At 51.9% G+C, this 18,760-nt stretch overlaps 1 protein-coding gene across 4 annotated transcripts in view; it reads right to left on the bottom strand.

Moving 5' to 3' along the window:
* Positions 1 to 18,760, bottom strand: part of SHANK2 (SH3 and multiple ankyrin repeat domains 2) — a 672,941-nt gene that overhangs the window by 504,517 nt on the left and 149,664 nt on the right. For all 4 annotated transcript variants that reach the window (XM_033203947.1, XM_033203946.1, XM_033203948.1 and 1 more), the window contains exon 9: positions 10,203 to 10,319. In XM_033203947.1, coding sequence (XP_033059838.1) covers positions 10,203 to 10,319 — 117 coding nt within the window. The remainder of the gene's footprint in view (positions 1 to 10,202; positions 10,320 to 18,760) is intronic.

The raw sequence follows: 18,760 nt of genomic DNA, 5'->3' as shown, positions 1-18,760 counted from the left end.
GGCCTGAGCTCCAGGGGAAGGGCATTATTTACAGAGTGGGGAGGAGTTGCCGCAGTGGCGGCTCCTAAGAGGTCAGCACATGGGGACACGGGCCAGGAGCAAACATCACTGCCAGAGCTCAGGGCAGAAGTGAGCTGGGACACCCTGACTGGGGACTCTTGGGGTTTTCTGGAAGGTGTGCAAGGACACAGACAGGCCCGCCTGAGGTCACCTCAGGAGTCACTGCAGGAGGGAATCTCGGTAACGGGAGTGTGCAGTGCAGACGCCGAGAGATGCCACAGAGATGTTGAGCTGGATGGGCACAGAGGCGGGACCATGGAAGTGCCATGTGGGTGTGACTGGCTTTGAGCAAGCAGGGACGAAAGTCTGATCACTCTGTGTCAGTGAGACAAGAGCCATGAGAAGGTGGAGGCCATGTGTGCAGAACTCTCCCAGGGAGATGAGCAGTGAGTGGGGAAGTTGGGGGGGGCGGTGCAGAACTCTCCCAGGGAGATGAGCAGTGAGTGGGGAAGTTGGCGGGGGTGCAGAACTCTCCCAGGAAGATGTACAGTGAGTGGGGAAGTTGGGGCGGGGGGGTGCAGAACTCTCCCGGGGAGATGAGCAGTGACGGGGGAAGTTAGAAGGGGTGCAGAACTCTCCCAGGGAGATAAGCAGTGAGCGGGGAAGCTTAGGGGAGGGTGTGCAGAACTCTCCCAGGAAGATGTACAGTGAGTGGGGAAGTTGAGGGGGATGAAGAACTCTCCCAGGGAGATGAGCAGTGAATGAAGTTGGGGCAGGGTTGCGGAACGCTCCCGGGGAGATGAGCAGTGAGTGGGGAAGCTTGGGGGAGGGTGTGCAGAACTCTCCAGGAAGATATACAGTGAGTGGGGAAGTTGCGGGGGGGGGGGTGCAGAACTCTCCCAGGAAGATATACAGTGAGTGGGGAAGTTGGGAGTGGGTGCAGAACTCTCCCAGGAAGATATACAGTGAGTGGGGAAGTTGGGGGTGGGTGCAGAACTCCCCCAGGGAGATGAGCAGTGAGTGTGGAAGTTGGAGGGAGAGGTACAGAACTCTCCCAGGGAGATGGGCAGTGAGCAGGGAAGGTGGGAGGAGGGGTCTGTGAAGCCAAGGGAGCTTCTGGAGACAGAAGTGGGTGGAGTGTCTTCATAAACAAATGGGCATGAAGTAAGAGAAGGCAGAGGTCAAAAGCAGAAACACTGGTGGCAGATGTGCCCACAGAAACAGACAACGTTGCAACCAGGATGTTAACTCAGAAGCTCCAGGCCCTGTCAAGCCATTTCCTTTCAACGGCACTGAGGCTGTCTTCACTTAAATGTCACAGACACAAATTACTGCACACTCCAAACTGTAAGTCAGGAGTTTGTTTTCAGGTTAAATTATCTTTTCAAATAAGGCTGTTTGGGCAGTCATAAATGTAAAAACAACTAAGATGTCTGCATAAGTAAAACGGGGAAGTGGCTGGGACGCTGGTGTCATCGGGGCAGGGCTGGAACCTGGTCCCTCAGACCAGCCCTCCCCTTGAAGAGCTGTGCCTCTAAGTAAGGGCCAGGGTAAGCATGAGTATACCCCTCACTGCCATGGGCATGGGTGCTTCTGCCTGACCCATGCCCAGTAAAGGCCCCTTCCCCAGTCAGTGGGTTATGGGAATGCATCCACAAGGGGTGGCTTGGAAGCCTGGCTTCCCTGTCTACTAACAGAGCGGACTTTGACCACTCCTGAATCTTCTGACCTGTATAAAAGGAAAGCCAACCAAGCCGCCCACCGGAGCTGGGGCAGGTGAAGGAAAGGGTGTGTGGACGCCATCTCCACTCAGCGAGACCCACGCCCGCAATGCCCAGTGCTCAGGGGCCATCGCCCCGTGATGGCCCCGTGGGAGCTGCGACAGAGTGGACAGGTGCTCTGCGGGACACCAGCAAGGGCAGAGGTGCAAGCAGGAAACACGATGTCTTCCTACCCTGGCTTGCACTGGTATCAAAGAGAGGCAGGTTTTTTTTATTTTATTATTTTTACCTCCCAGACAAATTGGCCTAGCCCAGTAACCTTTGATATTTAAAACCTGCTTCGCTCTTTCGTCATCCAGGGCAGAAAAATGAACCCCAGGCTGCTCCCCTCCCTCTGGAGCTCTTCGAAAGCCAGGAGGAGGTGAGGGGTTGACAGATTAGACACAATTTGATACTTACAATCAAAGCCCTAATTAGGTGATTTCATAAAAGAGGAGAGAATATTCTGATCATAGTGTATTTTATTACAAGTGTGGAGGTAGTAAGGCCTGCCTAAAACTGATAAAGCACATGTAACAATCCATACACCTGGGTGCTTTTAGATTTAATAAGGAGAAGTTTGTTATGGGAATATCGCCAATAGCAGCATCACCATCATCATCATCGTCACTGTCCTCATCGTCATCACCAACACCTGCATCAATCACCATCAATAAGACCATCGTCACTATCACCATCGCCACCATCACCACTACCACTATCACCATCATCATCACCACTACCACCATCACTCACCATCAATATGACCACTGTCACTATCACCATCTCCACCATCACCACCACTACTATCACCATCAATATCACCAGCATCACCACCATCACCATCACAATCATCACCATCACCTGCATCATTCACCATCAGTATGACCATCATCATCACTGTAACCACCGTCCTCACCAGCATTCTCACCACCACCACCATCACCATCATCACCATCCACATCATCACCAGCATCATCACAACCATCACCATCATCATCACAACCATCATCACCATCACCACCATCATCACAATCATCATCACCATCACCATCATCATCACCACTACCACTATCATCATCATCATAACTACCACCATCACTCACCATCAGTATGACCACTGTCACTATCACCATCACCACCATCATCACCACCACCACTACCACTATCACCATCAATATCACCAGCATCACCACCATCACAATCATCACCATCACCTGCATCACTCGCCATCAGTATGACCATCATCACTGTCACCACCATCCTCACCGCCACCACCATAACCATCCACATCATCACCAGCATCATCACAACCATCACCATCATCATCACAACCATCACCATCACCATCACCACCATCATCACAATCATCATCACCATCACCTGCCATCACTCACCATCAACATGATCACCATCACTATCATTACCATTAGCACTGCCATCATCATTAGTACCATGACTTAATCTACAAGTAGAAAGAGGGAGGGGGTGATGTACACAAGTAGTCTCAATGACAAACTGAGTGACGAACACTCCTGCTGTTTAGTGCCCAGAAACTGAATCCTAAATGCCCAGCAATGCTTGGCACAGTCCTAGACAACAGAAGACTGCACCCTGACCCCCAGTGTCTGTAGCAGAAAAGCTCAAGGGCTATAAGACTCATCCAAAGTAACTCGAAGAATCTGAAAATCTAGGGAAGGCAAATAAAATGCCTTTGCCTGACAAGTTCCCCGGCTCCACAAGGGAACACTGCAACCATGACTGTGTATTTGGTGACCACAGGCCATGTTCAGGGAGAAGGCCTGTCAAGCCACCATTAGATGCCACAGTGACTTGGGTCATGCTCTGTGAAGGCAGAATGGAAAGAGACCTTAATGGGCATGGAGTCTGGTGTGCTGGTCCTGTCTCACAGTGGAGCCAGCTGCTGCTCTGCAGATTCCTCGGCATCACTGGGATTCTGGGTTATGGGCTGGCATCTGTAATATTCACAGGTTCTTTGGGTAATTCCAATGTGGAAGTTACAGCTCAGCTAGAAACCTCATTTATTCTGCTGCGTTGCCGTCACCATCACCATGACCATGCTCATGGTCAGCCATCATCAGCACCATCACTATCAACCACCACCATCATCACCATTACTGTCGCCATGACCACCATCATCATCACCATGATTACTATCACCATCACCACCACCATCAACCACCACCATCACCATCATATCAACCACCACCATCACCATCACCGTGACTACCATCACTATCACCATGACCACCCTCACCACCATCATCAGCACCATCACTATCAACCACCACCATCATCACCATTACTGTCACCATGACTACCATCATCACCATCACCATGATTACCATCACCATCACCACCACCATCAACCACCACCATCACCATCATCACTGTCACCATGACCATCACCATCACCATTACCACAGTTACCGTCACCATCACCACTACCTATGGTTACCATCACCATCACCACCACCTATGGTTACCGTCACCATCACCACCACCATCAGCACCATCACCATCTTCACCTTCACCCTCATCACTATCAGCCACCGCCATCATCACCACTTTCATCATTGCCACCACCACCATCACTGCCTTCATCATCAATACCTTCATCATCACTATCAGCTTCACCATCACCACCTTCATCATCACCACCATCAGCAGCACCACCACCATCACCAGCTTCATGACGACCATCACCACTATCAGCAGCATCATCATCACCACCTTCACCATCACCACCAACACCACTGCTATCATTACAACCACTACTTACTGAGCATCTATTATGTTCCAGGAATACCATATTACCATATATTTGTTTTCTATTTTTAGCCTCTTAGCAACCCTGTGAATTCGGTATAATTATCCCCACATTATAAATGAGGAAATTCAGGGCCCTAGAGAGACAATAGGTTGTCCAGGACAGCATAGCAAGGCAAGGCAATGGGCTAGCCTAGATGAAACCCAGACCACCATGCCTCTTTGAATTACTGTTCCACTTTCTCAGGGCTGCCTCCTGACTCCTTTCCTTGAATCCTGTCTTGATTCAAAGGCACCTGTGTCCCACCCCGAACAGTCTATTGTTCAACACTACTCCCTGCGTGTCCTGTGTATGTGCGCCCTGTATGGCACCCTTCCTGCTTAAAGTTGCAAGAGTGGTTTCTGCCGCCTGCATGAGTATCTGCTCTAATGCAATCACATGTCTCACACATGTGTAGACAAGGGGGAGTGAGTATAGCAAGGTGTTCAGCTGGTGACTCAGGAACGAAAGCAGCTTTGGGTCAAGTACAACACGCAGTACCTGCAGGGACAAAGGTAGGGGTTCTGCATTCCTCCCAGTCACTTACTGGCACTTACTGGAAGACGCAGACATGAGGCTGTGCCTCTCTTGGCATCACACGAGAGGTGGTTTGGACCAGCTTCTTTAACTGCATCAGTAGGACACTCCAAAGAGTTTGGGGAGGGCATGAGGGAGGAGACTAAAGATACCCTAGAACCCTAAGGAGAGTATGAGGGATACACAAAGCTGGGTCCTAGACCACTCGCAGACATTCCAACTGACATTGTAGCCAGAGATCAAGGGGCCAACCAGCCCAGAGCCCATGACCCTACCCATTGGCTCTTGGAGGCTAAGGCAAGGCTGGGAATCAAAACCAAGGGCGCCAGCTAAGGCATTTCTACCCAGACCGAAGAGGGGGCACACAAGCGGGAGTTGGAAGAGCTGTCCCCCCGGAAGGGGACAGCTCTCCACACTACCTCCAGAGGCTTCCTGGCTGCAGAAGCCACTCAGTCCTGGGGAGGGGGATCCATCAATAAGACAGGTGGGGGAGAGGAGCAGATGCAGCCTTTCATTCCAAGGCTTAGCAAAGGACGGCCCACAGGCCAAATTGGTCCACTCCCTGTTTTGTAAATAAAGTTTTATTGGAACACGGCTACACTCTGATTTACAAACTGTCTATGGCTGCTTTTGCACTACAGTGGCAGTTGAATCATTACGACAGAGTCCATGCAACACGCAAAGCCTAAAATATTCCCCAACCGGCTCTTTATAGCAAAAGCAGCTGGCTCCCGTGCTAACCTGTGGCCCAAGGTGGGTAGAGGATGTCCTGAGAGCCCCGGCCAGCTTGGGACCCTCCTGGAGCCGGCAGCTGAGGCATAGGAGAGATATGGGGCATATGGAGTGTGGTGTGATATCGCGTCAAGCTCAATACAGATCATCAAAATGTGTTAACCTTTTCTAATCAGAAAGAAACATCAACACTTTCAAATACCGTCTTGTCCACAATTATTTGAAGTGACAAAAAAACAGGCTTTTCTGGAGTTTTCAAGATCAAATGTGCTTGCAATCTACTGGGGAAAATTAAGGAATGTTTTTCCCATCCAAAGCAGTAATTAGGAAGCAGATGTTGGTGCAGATGTGTTTACCAACCACAACCAAGCCTCATGATGTCTTTCTAATGCAGCTGAGTAACGAATCTCCACACTTACACAGACATTTCAGCATCCACACGCCGTGGCATACCTAGGGACACAGCTGCATGCAAACCACACCCATGTGCTTTCCTTGAGGGGGAAGCCAACAGCTCTGCAAAACACTGCTCACAGCTCAGCTGAAATGCTACCCAACCACAGCCAGCCTGGCTGTTCTCTTGTGCCAGGTATGAAAGAGGGTGGCTTATGCCTCTGATGGTATCCACACGTGCTTCCTCTCAGGTAGACCCAAGGGGAAGGGAGCATCAGCAGAGAAAACAAGGAAGGCACAATAACTGCCTGGTCCTGGACATGTTGCCCTGGCTATGTCTTGCAAAGGGCTGCAGAGAAAAATACACAACTGTGTGAGGGAGTCATTAGCAGAAGGCTTGACTCAGGGGCAGGAAGTCTGAATGGGGTCTTGAAGGATGCATAGGAGTTTTCCAGGGCAAAGAATCCAGGAAGACTGAACAGCTAGGAGCAAAGTGGGACTCCAGGAGAGTGGCTGGAGGGGCCTGGGCTGGTGACTGGCCATGGAAGGGCTGGGGAACGGCTTAGGTAAAGGATGAGGCTTGAGATTTCACCCTGGAGGCCACTGCGAGCCAACAGGATGGGAGCACTGCTTTGGGATGGGAAGAATGCCGACAGCCTGCAGAGGATGGACCCCAGCACAAACAGCCCTGGGCATCCAGCAGAGTTCCTCCTCTGAGATCTCCCTCTGTTCCTCCAGGACGAAGAGACACATCTCCTCCCACCCCACGCTGCTCTGCCGCTTAGTGTAGCACCCATATCTCGACACCCTCCAGATTTGAAGTTCCTTGAAATCAGAGAAAGAGAAAAGAGAAGGCAGGGACAGCGAAGTCCTTCAATAGTGATGTCCAAGAATTATCCTGACTTTGAGCACCAAGGAAACAGAGAAACAGCCCCCAGTCCCCCTAAAGCAGTGCCTGCACCCCCCCATGCCCTGTGAGCCCAGGACCCCTTCTCACCAGCTCCACTCCACAGGCCGCCCCCACTGCTTAACCCCCCAGGGCTCCCCCCTCCTGCAGGACCAGCAGGGCCCCCCACCCCGCTGCTTCACCTCCCCATGAGGCCACGGTGCACACCCTGGGCGGGGTGTCACTTGGCCTTGTCATTTGGGATTCAGCCTCCCAGAGGGCAGGGCTCACATGCCCGGAGCCTTCAGTGTTTCCCAGACACATTCATGTCCTGCCATCCTCGGCTCTCACACTTGCTCTTACAGGGAAGAGTGTGAAGATGACTTGCTTTTTCACATCAAGGTTCCACTTGTGGGTCTTTTTCCCCGAAAGAAAGGAAAACCGGGCCTTGAACAAATATTTGCACATCTAGGCTCACAGTGGCGTTATCCATGACACCCAAAAGGTAGAAACCACCCGAGTGTCCCTTGACAGATATCCACGCACACGATCCACACAATGGACTATTATTTAGCTTAAAAATATTATTCAGCTTAAAAAGGGCCAAAAATTCCGACACAGGCTACAGCATGGACAAACCTCAAAAACACTGCACTCAGTGAAATAAGCCAGTCACCAAAGCACAAACACTTTACACTTCTACTCATATCAAGTCTCTACCACAGGACAATTTATAGGCACAGAAAGTAGAATGGGGGTTGCCAGAGGCTGAGGAGAGTGGGGAGTTACTGTTTGATGGGGACAGAGTTTCAATTTTGCAAGATTAAGAGAGTTCTGGAGATGAATGGTGGGCAGTTGCACAGCCATGTAAATGGACTTAATGCCACTGAATTGCATACTTAAAAGTGGTTAAAATGGCATACTTTGGTTATGTGTGTTTTACCACTGAGTGAAAAGGCACACTGGGGCATATCTGTCCCATGGAGTGGTGGAAGGCTTTTTTTTTTTTTTTTGGGGGGGGGGATGGGGTCTCGTTCTGTCACCCAGGATGGAGTGCAATGGCGCTATCTCGTTCACTGCAACCTCCACCTCCCGGGTTCAAGCAATTCTCTTGCCTCAGCCTCCCGAGTAGCTGGGATTACAGGCCCACGCCACTACACCCGGCTAATTTTTGTATTTTCAATAGAGACGGTGTTTCACCATGTTGGCCAGGCTGGTCTTGAACTCTGACCTCAAGCAATCTGCCTGCCTTGGCCTCCCAAATTGCTGGGCTTACAGGAGTGAGTCACTACGCCTGGCCAGGCTTACTTTTTAAATTTTTATTTTGGAGACAGGGTTTCGCTCTGTCACCTAGGCTGGAGTGCAGTGGCATGATCTTGGCTTGCTGTAGCTTTAAATCCCCAGGCTCAAGTGATCTTCCCACCTCAGTCTCCTCAGTAGGTGGGACCACAGCCACCATACTCGGCTAATTTTTAAATTTTTTGTAGAGATGGGGTCTTACCATGTTGCCCAGGCTAGTCTCAAACTAGATCAAGTAATCCACCTCCCCTCGGCCTCCCAAAGCACAGGGATTACAGGTATGAGCTGCTGCAACTGGCGGGAAGGCCTGCTTTTGTCATGTGATGGTACCACGCGTGCCTGGTGGGGGTACCAGAACTATCCTAAGGCTTTGTCTGCCACGTCCTGCCCCATCTCATGACTCTGATCTGCCCCTCTCCATGTTCCGCATAGAGACCTGCTGACACAGTAGATGGTCGACTCCAGAACTGAACAGAGTTTGCATCCCAGCTACGGAGGGTGAACAAGACAGCCTGGCTCCTTGCGCATCTTCTGGAGCATGGACGGTGTGGAGGCGCGGCACTGACCAGACCCGAGTCCCTGCGCCCAGTTCTGGCACCAGCTGTGCGAGCGCGATGCTCACCTTGCTTTCCTGGGGCTCTGTTTCCTCCCTTCTACAACAGGGTAACAGTTCCCACCGAGGCAACAGGTGAAGATGACCTGAGATGCCCCCTTCAAGGCCTTCCCAGTACCCCCCAGGATTAGGGCTGGCTGGGGTGCATATGAGAAACAAACTTACCCATTAAAACCCAAAGAATGGACTTAGAGACCCGGAGAACAGCAAAAGTGAGACTCTTAATGACGGTCTTGTAAGATCAGGTGTCTGCCATGGAATACTATACAGCCATAAAAAAGGATGAGTTTGCGTCCTTTGTAGGGACATGGATGCAGCTGGAAACCATCATTCTTAGCAAACTATCACAAGAACAGAAAATCAAACACCGCATGTTCTCACTCATAGGTGGGAACTGAACAATGAGATCACTTGGACTCGGGAAGGGGAACATCACACACTGGGGCCTATCATGGGGAGGGGGGAGCGGGGAGGGATTGCATTGGGGAGTTATACATAATATAAATGATGAATTGATGGGTGCTGACGAGTTGATGGGTGCAGCACACCAGCATGGCATAAGTATACATATGTTAACAAACCTGCACGTTATGCACATGTACCCTAGAACTTAAAGTATAATAAAAAAAAAAAAAAAAAAAGATCAGGTGTCTGATGGGCAGGCACACCCAGCACCGTTTCAACAAGCAGTGTATCCCTCAGTGCACAGGTCCCTCCCCCAGTTCCTCATAGGCTGAGTACTATGGGTTACGATTTTTCCAGATGTTGCCTACTGGTTGTTGGGTTGGAGTTTTGGGCGTTTTTTTTAAGGACTGCTTTGCTGCATTTTGTTGCAGCCCACAATGTGTTGCAATTTTAGTTAGCTTAGGGGCTTTTTAAGTATTTGACTCATGACCCATGTAGCTGGGCAGGCTGGTAAGAACAAACAAAGTGAGCTATTTTGCAGGCTAGTAAACTTTCATCTTAAACTTTTTTGGTTTGGGTGAGGGCAACTGAGGGGCAGAGGCTGACAAGCAGGCATTGGCTATTTAAGCAGGGGCTTAGTATATTTCGTTTCTTTTGTAGTTTGCTGACCTAAGCCAATCTAAGGCACTCTGTTTTGGAAATGGACCTCTGTCCACATTATTTCCTTTAGGCATGCTCAGCACTCACCTGGTTGTAGAGGGCGCAGATGTGCAAGGCCGTGTTCCCCGAGGCGTTCTGGGCACTCATGTCTGCCCCGTAGAACAGCAGGTGCTCCAGGTGCTGCACGTGCCCGTACCTGCAGGCCTGAAACACAGAACCCAGGCTGTAAATCAGGAACCCTCCGCCATGACAGCCGCACGCACACACAAAGTACACCAGCCACTCGGCTTATCCTTCAATGCACAGGTCCTTCCCCCAGTTCCTCATAGGCTGAGTACTATGGGTTACAATTTTTCAGATGTTACCTATTGGTTGTTGGGTTGGAGCTCCACCAGAACCCCAAGGCAGGGCAGGGCCTGTGTGGACCCCAACCCCCCACCCACCACCTGGGCAAGGGCTCCAAAGATGTCAGCAAGCACCACTAGACCCCTGGCTGTGGATCGGGGAGAATGACCTTCATGGCAGGATTGGGGACTGGTGCTCAGTTGTGAGACAGAGGGTCTAGAAAGGAGCCCCAAAGTTCCTTCCATCCTGATCCAGGGGCCTAGAGCCCAGAGGTGCAGGACGTCCTTCTCCCAACCTCAGTGCCCAGCTCCATGAGATGCAAACCAGAAGGCTCAGCCCCGGCCTCGGTTACCCAAGCTCCCCCTTCCAGGGAGGCTGCACGAGATGGCCAGGAGAGGCCTTCACAGCCTCTTCCCTGCGTTGTATCCACAGGAGGGAGCCCTGTCCTTCTACGTGCGATGGACAGCCCCACGATGGCTTTAATGCAGCCCAGCCCCTAAGTAAGTTGCAGGACGTAGGGGTAGGGCAGCCCTGCAGTATGACCAGCTTCTCTCTGAGAACTACAACGTGTGGCTTGTGAACCATCAGGGCCTGGGGGTCAAACAGACCCAAGCCTGAACCATTTGTCAGAACTTTCGCCTCAGCACCTACATGCATTCTCATCTATAGGCAGGAACAACCCTCAACCCTCGCTGGGTTCAGATGAGAATCCCATGGGACAAAGAACGCCACAGGGCCTCACACAAGGCCGGGCACTGAGTCAGTACTTGGTAAACCAGCGCAGCCCCTCCCCACCCAAGCTCACAGGGGGCCAGGGAGGTCCCCAGGCAGGTGACGAGGGCCCTCTGTCCAGCCACACACTGCTCGACATTGTGGCCACAACCTTGGACCTGGAGAAAAGTGGGTCCTGACCTAACACGTCTCACCCCCAGGGTTGGGAGGGAAAGAGGTGAGCCCCGCCAAGGGCAGGCAGCCGAGGGGTGTTGAGAGCAGTAGGTGCCGTGGTAGCCCAGGAAGGGGTTCTCATGAATCCTGCTCTACTGCTAATTGAGACAGAGGTGAATTTCACCTTCTCAGGGTCCACGAGAAAGAACTACACCTCGGCAAGATGAGGAAAGATGACAGGGAGGATATTGAAACTATTAATTGGATGAGCTGTTAAAACACACACACACACACACACACACACACACACACGAAATTTCCATTTACCATTGCTGTGCCTCCCACAAATCTCATTAATTTATAAAGTAGATCCCTGTTGCAGATCTCGTTGCTGTCACCTGCCCGGCCCCACAGCCTCTTCTTCTGGGAACTGCACCTGCGTTTGCCTTTGGGGGCTACCCAGCTCCACTCTCAGAGGTCTGGGGAAGGCCTCCCCACCCTGCTCCTGCAGAGGCACAGGACACAGGCAGGAGCCATCAGGTTCCATCTCCCCAGGCACAGTAAGGGATGCCCATGTGACCTCAGAGAAGCTGCCATGTCCCAAGCTAGAACATTCATCAGAACTACTGGGGGAAAAGTTCTTTCTTTCTTCCAGAGTGGGGAGCAGGAAAGTGACAGAGCCCTGGAGCTGCTGGGACCCTCAACACAGAAGGGAAGTGTGACGGCGGCAGGGAGAGGAAGAAAGGAAAGAAAGAGAGAGAAAGAGAGGAGGCAGGAAGAGACACGCACAAAGCCAAGATGACACTGTCTGAGCCCCTCTAAGCTACAACTGACCCTGGAATTTCAGGGACATAACAATCAGGCATAATTCCCTCCCCTCACCCACCCATTTGCATTGGGATTTGTGTTCCTGAAACTGAAGGATCCCTGGCTATTTCGTACTCCCCAAAGGACTTCTGGGAGGCAACACTTTGTTACAGCTTAATTTAATTGCTCTGTGGTCAATAAAGACAACTAATGTTAGCATAAAGACACTGAACAATTAATCCACACTCATTATTCCCCTTCCCCCAGTTAATGTGAATTTATGAGCTTGTAAGTTCCATCAGTCAGATGGTGCCAGAGCACTCTTTCCTCGCAAGGGCAAAATAGGCTCAACGGGAAGAGATGAAAACGGAGCCGCTGACGCCGGGCGGACGTCTTGTAGGCGTATTCCCAAGAGCATGCTTCCATTTTCCACTTTTCCCACGTCCATTGCTTTATAACACACAAACCCGGGAAATTCAGAAAAGTGCTGAACAAAAACCAAAAGTCACCCAGAATTCCACAGTCTTAGCACTAGCAGTAATTTTTTTTTCAAGCATCATTTCAGCTAGTCTCTTCTTTCTGTTTTAACCCCTGGTGGTTGAGGCACAGAGCTCGCGCCTGCTAAGGAAGACGCAGCTGCCATGCAAGGGGGTGAGGGGGATCCAAGCCAGATAGTGGGCAGACGGGTCCACAGATGGCTGCACGCAGGACTCTGCACACACAAGGACATTCAAGAAGGGGAATGGGAGCTGGGCTCTCACTGTCAAAGAAGGAAGTTACAAATACACTACAGGAGAAAACGAGAACATGCCTTGTGGCGTTGGCTTGGAATGGGAGTATCAGGAGAAACTCACAATTTTTAACATACAGACTAATAAAAATTAAAATGTGGATGCCCACGTGTCTACGTGTCTACCCATCCCTAACTCTGCCTACTGAGAGGGTGGGGGACAGGAACAGCCCAGCAGCCATCAGCACCCCAAGCACCTGCACCTTGGCTTCTAAATACCACTCCACACTAAAAAGAACCAGGCTCCTTGGAGAAACAGTTGATTCCTGAGGCAGGAAAAGAGCAAGGTGAGCCTGAAATACCTTGTTGTGCCAGAAATGAAGAAAATGGTAAAAAAAAAAAAAAAAAAAAAAAAATCAATGTGGCTGTGTCCCGAGGACACAGGAGCCATCCTGAGGGGCACCCACCAGCTAAAACTGGGATAATAATAATGGATTATTACCTCCTGAATAAAGAGAAATAATGGATGCCAAAACTGTCAGGTGAAAGGGGTATGAGAAAACAGATTTTTGCATAGCCTCAAAGATCACCAAAAAAGATCTATTAATTACAAAGGAGCAAACTAAGGCAGGAGGTGGGACTCAACTCTGGAAGCAGGACTCAGACACCGGACCAAACAGAGGACTAGCCAACACAGGGCGGGGCAGAAGCAGCTTTCCGTAAGACATGCCCATCTGTGTGCCACATCAGTTTATGGTTGCCATGGCAACACCCAGACGTTACCACCCCCTTCCCTGGCAATGGCCTGATGATTTGGAAGTTACCACCCTTTTCCTGGCAATTCCTGCAGAACCTGTCCCATAATTTGCATGTAATTAAAAGTGGGTATAAATGTGAGTACAGCATGGCCTCTGAGCTGCTGCTCTGGGCACAATGCCTCTGGGGCAGTCCTGCTCTGCAAGGAGCAGTCTCTCTGCTGCTGTTCACAGCTGCTTCGATAAAGGTTACCAACATCGCCATCCTGCCCTTGAATTCTTTGCTGGGTGAAGCCAAGAGTCCTCCTGGGCTAAGCCCCCTTTTTGGGTCTCGCTTGTCCTGCATCAAAAGAGGAGAAACCCAGCAGACCCCACCTGACCAGGTGGTCAGCGTGACCTTCACAGTGAGCACCAGACGGATGGTCCCCATGTGTCCCTGTGAGAACGTGATGCTGACAGCACAGCATCCTTTCTAAGGCATTCCTGCTAAATGCACACGCTGGATCCCATCACGAGCAAACACCGAGCAAACTCAACAAAATGACCACCCCAAAATCTTCAAAACGGTCACAGCCATGGGAATTAAGGGAAGCCAGAGGAAGTCTCCCAGATGGAAAGGCTCCATGCAGGGTCCCAGGCTGGATCCTCTTCTATCAGGGACGTTACTGCGACACCAGCGCCACTCAAATGTGCTCTCCGTGTGGAGGGCATAGGGGAGTTCCTTGTACTCTTCTTGCAACTCTTCTATAAGCTGGAAATGGAAATAATCATTTACAATTTTAAAAAGAAAGTAATAGGCTGGGCGCAGTGGGTCATGCCTGTAATCCCAGCACTTTGGGAGGCCAGTATGGGTGGATCATGAGGTCAGGAGATTGAGACCATCCTGGCTAACACGATGAAACCCCGTCTCTACCAAAAACACAAAAAATTAGCCAGGCATGGTGGTGGGTGCCTGTAATCTCTGCTACTCAGGAGGCTGAGGCAGGAGAATGGCGTGAACCCAGAAGGTGGAGGTTGCAGTGAGCTGAGATGGTGCCACTGCACTCCAGCCTGGGCGACAGAGCAAGACTCCGTCTCATAAATAAAAAAATAAAGAATCGGCCAGGCGTGGTGGGTCACGCCTGTAATCCCAGCACTTTGGGAGGCCGAGATGGGTGGATCACGAGGTCAGGAGATTGAGACTACCCTGGCTAACACGGTGAAACCCCATCTCTACTAAAAATACAAAAAATTAGCCAGGTGTGGTGGTAGGCGCCTGTCATCCCAGCTACTTGGGAGGCTGAGGCAGGAGAATGGCATGAACCCGGGAGGCGGAGCTTGCAGTGAGCCGAGATTGTGCCACTGCACTCCAGCCTAGGCGACAGAGCGAGACTCCGTCTCAAAAATAAATAAATAAATAAATAAATAAGGAAGGAAGGAAGGAAGGAAGGGAGGAAGGGAGGGAGGGAGGAAGGGAGGGAGGGAGGGAGGGAGGGAGGGAGGGAGGAGGGAGGGAGAGAGGGAGGCACCCGCTTGACACAAAGATACTGAAAGCTACCAAAGCGTTAAAGGAAGGAATTCATCCTCCCCCAAGAGAAGCAACACTTAACCCCCTTTTCTTATTTTGAAAAGGGTGTCTGGTCTCTGGCTGTTGAGAGACAGCTGAGAGGGTGATAGGAGGGTGGAGAGTAACGGAATGAAAGGCAAAACACTGCCCTTGACACCCGCTCCCCGTACCCACTCTCCTGAGGCACTTTTCGGAAAATGCATGTGTGGGAGGCTCCACCTTCGTCTGCTGCCTCTGAATCTCCTGATGAGACCTGGGCAGGGGCACCTGGAGATGGCTCCCCTCGAGACTGTTTCCCAGCGATGCCTGGCGTCCCACCCGCCCCTGTGCAACCACAAGACTTGGTGTGAATGAGAAAAAAGGGTGCGCCTTCCTTCAAGCCCTTTACTGCCACCTGCTGGACACCGGTGATACATCTACAGGACCTCAAACTATAGCAAGAGGAACGGCGCCACCTGGGGTTGTACAATGCCCAGCACAGCAACCGGAGCAGCGGGGAGGTCACTGTTCTCTCTGCAGGGAAGCAGCACGGGTCGGCTGAGACGAACCCCCTACCACTTCTGCTTGGCTCTGTGCCCCAAACAGAATTATTCCCAACCACACTTAGGCATTTCTCCCAAAGCATATGCCTTATAACATGAGGTGGAGACACCACAGCCCACACAACCAAGAGTCACATCATTTCAGCTCTCACTGGGTCAGGAAGTGGGCTGCCCATCGATAGAGAAACAACGTCTTGTCCAAACACAGGCAAACCCCCTCGCCTGGCCTGAGCCACTGGCTGCTCCGTGGCCCCGCATACCACGGTTTTCAAAGGCTGGCTCTGGTCTTCCTCCTGGCCCAGCAGTCGAGGAGGCCAAGGCACGTGAATGAACGCAGGAACGCAGGCAGTGGACGGGCTGTGATGCAAACCACAAGTGGCTAGTTCGGTTTTGTTGGTGTTGCGGGCTGGACTGCATCCCGACAGCATTCATCCGTTGGAGTCCCCACCTCCAGCACCTCCGCATGGGGCTCTATGTGAAGAGTGTCTTTCCAGAGGCGATTAAGTTAAAATGAGGCCATTAGGGGGCCCCTAATCCCTTCTGCCTGGTATCCATATAAGAAGAGGAGCTGGGGACACAGACACACAGGGGGATGACCCTGTGAGGACGCAGGGAAAAGGCAGTGTCTGCCAGCCAAGGAGAGAGGCCTCAGGAGGAATCAGCCCTCGACACCTTCATCTCGGACTCCACCCTCCAGAACTGTGAGATGATGTCTACTGTTTGAGGAACTTTGCGGCGGCAGCCCTATGCAGTGAACGCAATCTCTTTGGGTCTACTAATGTGTGCTGTTCAGCCTGAAACGATCACAGACAAAGGACGTCATGCTCAATTCGAAAAGGAGAGATGACTGGCATTCCCACATAAAGCTACAGCCCTTGCCCACCTTCCCCACGGAGCCCATTGCTCTCAGAACGTGATTTTTGGAAAGATGACGTCTCTTAAAGATGTCACCGATGTCAGGAGAGCAAGACAGAGGACCTGCCGAAGTGCAGAGCGTGGGCTGCTGGTCTCGGGGTCTTCACCCACACCCTCTCCTCTGCTCCCCGCACGTCCCTGAGGAGTCAGGGCTCACTGGGAAGATGGGTACTCAATGGTCCTCATTCCTTCTGGAGGCTCAGAGAGAGGATGCCTCTCTTCCTTCTCCAAACAGAACCTTGCCAGGCAAGAGGGGCTCAGACTATGGAACTGACCTCCCAGGTCAATTCAGAGCAGATCCCGCGAAAGCACGGCTCACTGCTGCGGCTCCAGACACCAGGGCCACAGAGGCTCGGCCACTCGTGCCCAGGGACAGACACTGAGCCCTGGGTCCAGAGTGACAAGGGGAGGGGCTCCCACGCTCCGGTCCTGCCACCTGGCAGGGATCCCAGACTCTCACACCCTGGAGGTGCTCACCTGGAAAGGTGCAGTACCTGCCAGCACCCACGTCCCACAGTGAGGCTTGGCCACAGTTCCAAGGCTGCCAAGCACATGCCAGCACCAACAGGCAGAACCCTGTTCACAACACCTCTCCCCTGGGGTCAGCGCATGCCACCTGCCCAGATCTGAGGGTGGCAGTACCTGCCAGCACCACAGCCTGGCTCCAACACAGCCCCCACCTCCCCTGGCCAGAATGAGCCACTCCTGGCTGGCACTGTGGAGCTCCCGGGCTCTCCACCTGGCCGCTGTTCATGCTGGTCCTTCCTGTGCTACCTGGCATTGCGCTTTCTGTGACCAAGCCCAGGCTTGGACACAGTGGTCACTGCGGTGCCTGAACAGTGGTCATCTCAGCACCCAGGCAATGGTCATCTTGGGGCCTGGACACAGCAGTCACCTCAGTACCTAGATGGACAGTGATTACCTTAGCGCTGGACATGGTGAGAGCCACAGTACACTAGAAAAACCTCAATCTGAAGGAAGACCACACCCCATGTGGCTCCATCCCACCCTAAATGCTAACTTTTCAGTCAAACATTGACTCCCATCTCTACCATGCAGCTCACACCGGGCTGCACACAGTCCCACCCTGGCGGGACGGTAACCAGAATGCTTGGACCCACAACGACAAAACGTGGGACTCCAGTAGAGAACCTCCCACAGGCCAGGGAGGATCAGGGGCCCGTCCCCTTGCCATGGGGCCCACAGAGGCTCGAGAGCTGAGTGCGTGCGGCCAGGGACGGGCAGGGGGCAGCCTGGAGCAGGAGGAGGGGAGAAGTCACTGTGGCCCGAAACTATCTCTTTAAGGCTGACACTCTTCATTTAAATGCGATAAATAACAAATAGCGGCCAGTAACAATATTCAGACTGATGCCACACCCATCGCACGATGGGGGAAAATCAAACGAGGGTCTGGGAACAGATGTGGTCGGCGCTCTCTGAATACAACGGATTGTTTGGTTTCTTTTCCCCCCTTCTGAAACAGGCTCTCATTATGGTTGTCCAGGCTGGAGTGCAGTGGCACGATCTCAACTCACTGCAGCCTCCACCTCCGGGCTCAGGTGATCCTCCCACCTCAGCCTCCCAAGTAGCTGGGATTACAGGTATGTGTCACCACACCCCGCTAATTTTTGTATTTTTGGTAGAGACAAGTTTTGCCCTGTTGGCTGGGCTGGTTTTCAATCCTAGGCTCAAGTGATCTGCCTGCCTCGGCCTCCCAAAGTGCTGGGACGACAGTGTGAGCCCCTGTGCCCAGCCTAATGTATTATTTCTAATGCTGACCAGCCTAATGCATCACTTCTAATGATGACGTCGGACGTGGCCACATGATGATGACAATGAGGATGATGATGTGGGGACAGATGATGACAAAAATGATGGGGACATTTACTGAGTATCTGGTCTATGCTGGGCACTGCAGAAAGTGCCTCACATGAATTCTGTCATTAGCTGTCTCCAGAGTTCTGCAAATTATTCCTCAGCCGACCTGAGAGATTAGCACACAAGCCCAGAGAGGGTGGGGCACTTGCTGGGTGACCCAGTGAGCGATGAGGTGGGTTTGCAACCCCAGGCTGCATAACACCCAGGCCAGAATATGGCCAACAGACAGCATGAGGAGGAGA

The sequence above is a fragment of the Trachypithecus francoisi genome, unplaced genomic scaffold, assembly GCF_009764315.1.
Source record: "Trachypithecus francoisi isolate TF-2019V2 unplaced genomic scaffold, Tfra_2.0 Lachesis_group8, whole genome shotgun sequence".
Taxonomy (NCBI): domain Eukaryota; kingdom Metazoa; phylum Chordata; class Mammalia; order Primates; family Cercopithecidae; genus Trachypithecus; species Trachypithecus francoisi.
The sequence above is the reverse complement of the archived record's forward strand: the minus strand, read 5'-3'. Positions and strand labels throughout refer to the sequence as shown.